This window comes from Xiphophorus couchianus, chromosome 9 (assembly GCF_001444195.1).
Source record: "Xiphophorus couchianus chromosome 9, X_couchianus-1.0, whole genome shotgun sequence".
Classification (NCBI taxonomy): domain Eukaryota; kingdom Metazoa; phylum Chordata; class Actinopteri; order Cyprinodontiformes; family Poeciliidae; genus Xiphophorus; species Xiphophorus couchianus.
The window spans coordinates 20,610,539-20,619,475 of record NC_040236.1 but is presented as its reverse complement, the minus strand read 5'-3'; the positions used below and the strand labels follow the sequence as shown (position 1 = coordinate 20,619,475).

The 8,937-nt window shown below is 43.0% G+C and overlaps 1 protein-coding gene across 1 annotated transcript; it reads left to right on the top strand.

Annotated features, from left to right (window-relative positions):
• Window positions 1–409: 409 nt before the first annotated feature.
• gsx2 (GS homeobox 2) lies at window positions 410–2,349 on the top strand. The gene is made up of 2 exons (XM_028026957.1): window positions 410–1,381; window positions 1,562–2,349. The coding sequence occupies exons 1-2, from the start codon at window positions 994–996 to the stop codon at window positions 1,903–1,905; spliced, it is 732 nt and encodes a 243-aa protein (XP_027882758.1). The 5' UTR covers window positions 410–993; the 3' UTR covers window positions 1,906–2,349.
• The last annotated feature ends 6,588 nt before the right edge of the window (window positions 2,350–8,937 follow it).

Genomic DNA, 8,937 nt, shown 5'->3' with positions numbered 1-8,937 from the left:
TCCTCTCTCCTCTCTCCTCCGTTTTTACTTGGCAGATGAAAGCAGAAGCTAAACCTGCCCGGTGACCCGCCCGGTGGATCAAACTCGCTAATTATCGTCACAAGATGAGGGATTAACGCATTTCTGAAATAGCTGCCTGTTTACCCCCACACAGAGCCGCCATTATAAACACTTTCTAATTGAATCCTAATCGCCGTCAAATAGCCGCGGCCCAGACTCGCCGACGGTTCATAATTCTTTAATTGCTGGAAGTGAAACCTGGACCAGCCGGATTCAAAGTGTGATTATGGCTGCTGAGCAACGAAAGCTCCTTATCTTCGCGTGAACAATTCCTAAATCGCATTTCTGGAAAGAAAGAAAAAATAGAAAAATTAGGAATGAAAATTCTGTTATTGGATTTCTTTATTAACAAATAATGCACCTGCAACAGTTTGAATATAGAAAAAAACATATTTTTTTTAAATCTTATTGACAACTATTATTATGACTGTCATCACTATTAAATTTACGGTGTTATTTGAAAACTTTGCATCAAGGAATTATGTAAATCACATCAAATCAAACCAGTATTATTGCAATGAACACACACACACACACACACATATATATATATACAGCATATATTATTATGGAGTATTACAACCGTTATCTAGTGGGTGTGAAAAGTCTGAGAACTTTTCTTGTAGTAAAGCTCTTCGAAACATTAAATGTGCTCATTTTGATGATTAACGTTCAAATCATTAAAAAAAAAAAAAAAAAGAGCCAAAATCTGCGAGTTGTGAAGTGCAGAGAAGCGTCACGTGGTTTGGGTCAGTGACAGCGCAAACCCTTGGAGCCCGGTGCGCACGTGGGTGACGATGCAGGGCCAACCCCTCTTCGGGGTCCCTTTTGTTGAACCATCAAACATAAGCACCTTTGGAGATCCCGAGGGCTTCACATGAGAAACGGCCGTCGTCCCGCGCTCTGGTGCGATCTCTCCTCTGCGGCGCAGCCATGTCCAGGTCCTTCTACGTCGACTCCTTGATCATCAAGGACGCGGTGCGACCCGGCGCGGCCGAGCGTCCGGCGCAGGACTTTCTGCTCCCCATCAGCGTGCACTCCCCGGGCGTCATGACGGTCGCCGCGCCGGTGTGTCCCTCTAGGAAGAACGGCACGTTCTGCGTGTGCCCGCTGTGCGTCACGTCGCACATCCAGTCTTCGCGCGGTGGCATCCCGATCCTGAAGAGCCAGTTTCCAGGTGTGGAGGCGCAGTTCTGTCAACGGATAGCGCAGCAGCAGCAGCAGCAGCAGCCTTCTGCGCTGGCGCATCCTGGACACGCGTCTGTCTGCACGCCCACCTTCGGCGTCACGGATCCCAGGAGATACCACTGCCTGTCTATTGGTAAGCACCTGCTTCCGCTCTCCGACACCTGTTAGAGTAACAGACGCTCGCCGCACCTTCGCTTTTGCACTTTTACGCACGTAATTTAGTAACGCGTCCCGTTCCGACAGGTAAAACTCAAAACAAATCTCTGCATAGAAACAAACAAACAAACAAAAACCTCTTTATGTTTCACTGCAGGAAGCTCCTCCGAGAACAGCCACCTGCAGAACGGCAAACGGATGCGGACGGCTTTCACCAGCACGCAACTTCTGGAACTCGAGCGGGAGTTCTCCACGAACATGTACCTGTCCAGACTCAGACGCATCGAGATCGCCACGTATCTGAACTTGACGGAGAAGCAGGTGAAGATCTGGTTTCAGAACCGCAGGGTGAAGCACAAGAAGGAAGGGAAAGCCACGCAGAGGAGCGCGCACGGCGGATGCAAGTGCGCCGGGGCTCACGCGAACTATTCCAGGTCGGAGGACGAGGAGTCCTTATCCCCGGCCTCCGCCTCAGAGGAGAAAGAGGTGTCACCGATTTGAGAGGCGCTCAAAAACTTCCTGCAAAGTCCCGTCCCGTTCGCTGGCACTCGCTCTGCCCCGCACGTTGCAGTTGGCATCACCAAAAAAAACAACAACAAAAAAAGCTGAGGCTCATTTCCCGCATGAAGTTTGTTCAACTGAAATAAGAAACGATGTGAATTTATGTCAGTGACAGATTAAAAGCACAAACAATTGTCATCTTTTTTCTGGGAGGCGGGAGGGGTGAGGTGGGTTTTTTACATGTTCGGTTCCCGCTGTTGATTCACCTAAATAAAAAACATAAAAAAATGTCGTGAATGTTCTGTCAGTGCAGCGATTCGATCAGAGAACATTAAAACCCCTTTGAAATAGTGCAGGTCTGGAGTGTAGACCTGGGGCCTGCAGCCATGTGTAAACAGTGTGTATATGTGTATTTAATGTAATAAACACTATCAGAACCTGTCAGTGTGCTGGCTTGATATAGTGCGTCTCCAAACCCCACTGCCTGTTATTTTCCTCATACGACTAGAAATATGGTTTTAAGGACTGATGAGCGCAATCCACCAGGTAGATACCCTGGAAACGACGCTCGGGAAACGACGTCTCTGACTCGATCGGGGAGTTCTAATCTCTCATTTGTCATCAGTTACCTGAACCAAGAGGGGATCCGAAAGGGGACAAAAAAAATGGACATGTAGGGTCTAAGGCAAGTTCTGAAAATTTCACAAATGTGAGGGAAAATTTGGGATGCATTTGTAGCCTTTGTGACAAATAATAATAATAATAATAATAATAAAAAAATGTTCCAAGTTGCTGCTTAATGAAGTCAGACAGCTCGCACAACTGAACGGGATGTTTAAACGTGGTTGTAAAACAAGAACGTTCCCTTTTCTGACAGAAAACTGTTCCATATAATCAAAAATCCTATCAAGATGAAACGCTGACTGATTTTTTTTCCCCCCAGTTGATTATATTTAATTAGTAATTATGCTGTAATTAAAATTGCAATAGCAAAGTGTTTTCCGAGAACAGACCACAAACACGCTTTATGGAAACAGACAGAATCCATTCTGCATTTATCAAATGTAAGGAGGAAGTAGGAGCAGCCAGGGATATTGAAACGTGAAAAACGTGAACTAAATGAAGAAATAAAACACATAATACATATATAACACTTCCTTGGTGACCAGCATATTTATCAGGGTGCTAATTCCCCCAAACCCCCAACTGAACAGCGGCATGCTGACATGTTTTGCTTTAACGACGAAGAATCATTGCTAATACGATATATTTACGGTAAAATCAGCAAAATCGTTTTACAGTGTAATGTGTTTTAATTTCATTTCTCACACACCACTTGAAAAAAAAAAAAGAAGAAAAGACTCAAACTTTCACCTCGCCATGGAAATGTTCATTTAATATTAACTCGTTGCCTCCTTTACCGTGTTGTGGAGCGTCACGTTTTAACATGAACACCTGGTTCCCACTAAGCCGTCCTGTTTCTGTGAGCTGCACTTCAGACGCATCACGCGAGGATTCAGTTTGAGCGAGCTCGCCAGTTAAACTGAAAATGGATGGTTGGAGAAGAGGGGCTTTTTGGCCGTAATTTCTCCTTAGATTTGACCACAAAAGGGGACCCGATAACGCCCCCCGCGCCCCTTGTCGCCAATCGTCCATTAATGTTCGCCTCTGAAAAGATTTCAGTCGTCCCAAAGCGAGTTTAATTGCGTTTTTTCGGGTCCCACGTTGGTTGATTATGAGGCTTTGCAGTGGCTGAAGCCGCAGAACAAGGATATATAGAAGTGGGCAAAGGCTTTGACAGGTGAGATTGTCTTGCCTTGGGACCCGCATTTAGCCCGAGACCCCCGACGGCTGCGTCCACAGAGAGCTTTGAGGGACATCGACAGGGTTCCTCGGAGCCACAGAGAACGATTTAGTCACTGTTTCATTAGGCACTATTTGAACCTTTCAACTTATGGTGAATTAAAAGAGAGAGAGAGAGACAGAGAGGTGGAGGGGAATGCTCAAATGGGTAGGGGGGATTAGATGGGAGGGGCCACTGGAAATTAGCGGGCGCCTAATTTAACTCGTTTCTGTCGGGAGTTTGGGATACATTCCTAATTGAGAGGGGAAGCAGGTGAAGTTTTGGTCCCACGCAGGCCCTTTCAGAGCGGGAATAAATGGCCCCCTCTCACATCCCGCTGCTGATCGTATATTATTGGTGGTGGTGGTGAGAGATGGTGGTGGGGGCATCTAATGAATATACATTGAAGTTCCTATTAATCGAACTAGAGTTTTCTTGCTGCAGGTGTGTGCGACCGATAGAGTGGACCCAAGTTTTTAAAGCCTCACACAGGAACGTGACCTGGACCTTGAGCGCCGCCGTGAACTCAGGCTGAGTTTGGTGCGTCGTCCAAGCAGACGCGACGTCACCAGAACAGAGCGTGCGGCGCACGCACAGAGATAACTTTGGAGTCAAAGCTGCTAAGAAAAGGGGGATTTTTTCTTTTTCTTTTCTTTTTTTTTTTTTTTTTTACCTGCCAATGGACTGAAGAATAAGCAAAACTTATCCGCAAAGAGGAGATGGGCCACCATTGAAAACGAGGCAATTACGCATGACAAAAGACAATTAATAAGAGCGCTTTTCAGCTGGTCGCAGCTGCTGTCTCATGCGGAGAGATGGAGGCTAGAAGAAGCTGAAGTGCCCAGGAGGATGGAAGGGGGTTTGGGGGGCAGGCGGGGGGGTAGAGAGTAGTTAAGGGGGGAAAACTGCGTCGTCTCCCTCAGTTTAAGAGCGAGGCACTGCGCCATTCCTGGGTCCAAAATCTAAATCCCGCTAAGCAACAAGTGAAAAGCTCGGCTGTGAGTAGGACAGCGTTTCTGATCATCGGTGGAAACTAATAGTGCGGTGAAAGTCCAAAGAGTTTTAGTTTGTTTTGTTTTTGTTTGTTTGTTGCTTCTTTTTTTTTTTTTTTTTTTTACCTTTGTGCAAAAACGCGGTGGGGTTAAAGAAAGAACCGCCAACACACAACGGAGCGGCAAAACTTTCATCGAAGTTTGCAGTAACCCATTTTTTTTTTTTATTCCAGACAGAGACTTTAAAATGAGTAAATACACAATAATTTATAATAACAATAAATGTGACTCACAAATAACTGGCATTATGGCAAACCAACAAAGCATGGCAGCATTATCCTGCGGGTGCATTTTCGCTTCGCACATCGACTTGTTGAATCGGTTGAAACAGCAGGTCGAAAAGATGGCGCCGATCATTTCTACAGGCCACGCAAACCAAACAGTTTCTAACCGTAGAGGTTCCGGTCAGATGAGACCAAAAACTGAGCTTTTTGGCCTGCATGCAACGTATTATGTGTGATAAACTAACATTATATGTATTTATGCAACTCTGGGAAAAAATCGAATAAAATTAAGAGACCACTGCAACATGATCAGTTTCTCTGATTTGACTTTTTAGCTGTTTATAGGTTTTAATAAAACGAACATTATTCTTTTACTGACAACATGTCTCCGAAACTCCAAGCAAAAATTTGTTTTTTTGCAGAAAATGGGAGACGATCAAATAATGCAAAGAAAACAAGTTCATATTAACCCTCCTGTTATGTTGAGGGTCAAATTGACCCGTTTTAAAGTTTAAGAGTTTTTTTTTTTTAAAATAGTCGGAAGTATTTTTTTGCATGAAACTTTTTCTATTTGTCTTAATAGGTGCACTCTACATATAAATTGAAAATTTATTCATTTTACACATTTGCAACCCTTAGGTCTACTTTTTACATAGATACTGTTCGGGTCAATTTGACCCGGCAGTCAGGTTAACACTAGAATGGCTGGGTTTTCGCAAAAAAAAGATTTTTTAAAATGTCCAATTCTATATGTTTCCTTGCAGCTATGAACCATATTTCACCACACACACACAAACACACACACACATGCACCACACCGTGCACATACATCCACACGCCGACACACACAAGCCCACTTTCTCACTATTCTCTTTACTTCACTAGGAAACTGCGAGAAAGCAGGTGTTCACACAACTTTTGACGGGAATCTTTTCTGTTCCTATGGACAAACTCCACCCACTCAGCAGATGTGGAGGAAAACATAAATACTCTCTGCATGACTCATTTATCTTGATTTTAATCAGCGAGTCAATTTGACCCTGAACAGTATGTGTGTCTCAAGTTCAATTATAAAGGTCACCCATTGAAAAAAAAAGTGTAATATAAATTTTTTTTACCAAAGATCAATTTCAAGGAAATTATTGTTTTTTTGTGTCTAGGTTTTTTTCAGTGGACATTAAAAATGTAAATTCCATTTTTATGTCCAAATGAGTAAATGAGTAAGTTGTCGTCATTGATCCTTAATTTTTGAGAAATAAAAAAACATCATTGCACAAATATTGATTGAAATGGTTAGTAATGGAGTTAATAATCAGATACAAAAATGTTTTGGAGGAATCTTTTGGCTTCTGACACTATTGCATGATTAAACACTCCCTGGGTCAAATTGACCCACAAACATTATTGCTGTACCCTAGAAACGAACATAATTTAATTATGTTCATACATAATTTAGAAACATACTAATGTTTTCACTCAGAAATTCTCTCACTCCACAATTCATAAAACATTGGTCATAACATCTTGAGAAGTCAAGTTGGACAGCAAGACTCTAATTTCAAATGTAAATGGGAAAGTGTTTACTATCCAAGCAAACCTGTAGAAGAACACGCTGTGGTCAGATGAGACCAAAACGTCAGATTCTGGCCTATATCTGGAATGTAATGGTCATGGTAGAAAACCAGCACTGCGTCTCTGAACACTTGGTGAAACACGGCGGCGGCGCCATCATTGTCCCATCCGGAAACAACCGGCCTGTCAGTAAATCTGAGCACAACTCGCCCAGGCGTGAGCGAGAAAACTCCCGGGCAAAGCAGGCTTTTTATGCGTCGATGCCTCTGGTGGAAACACATCAGAGAGGAAAAACCCCAATGTGGAAAAGAAAAGAAAAACGTTCAAGTACTTAGTGAATGACAACATGTGTTGCTCTCTCTGCTGATTTAACATGATGGCAAGAAATGTCCGCCATCTTTCTATTACATAATAAAATCTTCTCACGATAGATAGATAGATAGATAGATAGATAGATAGATAGATAGATAGATAGATAGATAGATAGATAGATAGATAGATAGATAGATAGATAGATAGATAGATAGATAGATAGATAGATAGATCTACTTCACTTCAAAACTGTTGTTCGCTTTGTGTTGGTGAATCTTAATAAAATTTGCTGAATCTTTAGTCGCACTTTTGCAACGTTACAAAAAATGTGACTAAAGATTGTGAAAAGCTTTGCTGTGCAGTAAACTGGTAACAGAAACAATAAATAAATCATACTTCAGCACCACGGACAGCTCCTGTCGAGGCCCTCCACTCAAAGGGCCCATCATCATCATCATCATCACCATCATCATCATCATCATCATCATCATCATTCTCCACAACCTTTTGATTAACACTCCCCTCAAACAGAGGCACACTTAGAGACAGGATGGGTCAGGACATGAACAAACAACGTTTTCAGAAAAAGCATGGCTTTTTTATTTTTTTAAAAATTATTATTTATTTTTTTAGAACAGAAGCACAATTCAAAAGTGCTCATTACAGATTGTCACAATTAAAAAACACATACTGAGGGCGTGAATCTCTGGTGTTCCAGTTGTTTCAGAAAATTGTTCTTTTTTTTTTCTTTTCGCTTCAGCAGCGGTGCGATTAGGAAGGAAGCCGAGGGATTTTTGAGTGAGATGTGAAATTACTGCGAAGCCCCCTGCTGGACGGTTTGAGACAGGACAGGCAAAAAAAGAAAAAAGAAAGAGTGTAAGATTAAACTTGTTTCCCAAGGGGGATGATATGAGGAGCAGGAATCCATATACTTACAAGACTACTATGATTTTCCTGGTTAGAAACGAAACCGAAACAAAACACGAGAGAAGCAAACAAACAAACAAACAAACAAACTCAATTAGTGACTGCTTTACCTTATAATGAAGGATTTCGAGAAAACATCCTTAATGAAAACATGCGCGGTGGTTTGGAGGTGTTTGAACCGGTTCACCTGGATGTAATTGGTTAGCAGTGAGAGCCTGAGCTTGCTTTGAGGTAAGCTGGGTCTTCCTTAAGCTCAGATCCTTTGTTTGGAGAACAAGGACACTGTTCTTTTCCCTAACATGTGGAAGTAATTGCGCCAAGCGGCTGCATGGAGCGAGGAAGAAGAGGAGGAGGAGGAGGAGGCCCCGGGGCCCTGTCCACACACACACATACACACACAATCACCAGTCTGATACCCCCATTCTGTGCCAATAGATAGGTGATTCACAGGGGTTCATTATTCCTCCCATGCCCGTCAGGGAAGCTCCCCGCCCCGGGGGGCCGGGAGGCACAGGGGGTAAAAAAGGTCGGATTTAAGAAACTGTCCGTACTGATGGACAGTAACAGGGGTCCCAATCTTCAGTTTTCCGTGTCACACAAGCGGAGAGAGAAGGGGACCATTCTGATGGTTTGGGCTCTTTTGATAAAAAAAACAAACAAAAAAAAAAAACTGAATGAAATGAATGAGAAGGGAGAGCAGTTCTATGGCGGTGTGTGAGCGCCATCTAGAACCACTTCTGCAGAGTTTCTGTGTGATGCACAAGAACCGCGTTTCTTCGCAACGACAACAGGCGACGAATAGATGCATTTCTATATAAGTAAAAAAAGAAAGAAAAAAAAGAAAAGAAAGAACGGTAAGGGGTTGGTGAACTTGCCCGGTCGCAAAACAGTAACATTTAAAAAAAGACACACTTAAAAAAAAAAAAACAAAAGAAACTTCAGACACGAGGTTTTAAAAGTCCGTTTGCACTACAAAACCCGAATTTGTTCATTATTTGTATCTGTGCGTCTTTTCCTAAAGTATCTTACTTTGAAAGAAGCGCAGCGCTCAGAGGGGAGACTGAGGGGGAGGAGTGGGAGGGGGAGGGGGGCATTTCCTGAG

Excerpts from the sequence above, each read along its gene's own strand:
- gsx2 (XM_028026957.1), top strand. The coding sequence starts at position 994 with ATGTCCAGGTCCTTCTACGTCGACTCCTTGATCATCAAGGACGCGGTG. Across the intron at positions 1,382-1,561 it reads ATACCACTGCCTGTCTATTG|GAAGCTCCTCCGAGAACAGC; the intron begins GTAAGCACCTGC and ends GTTTCACTGCAG.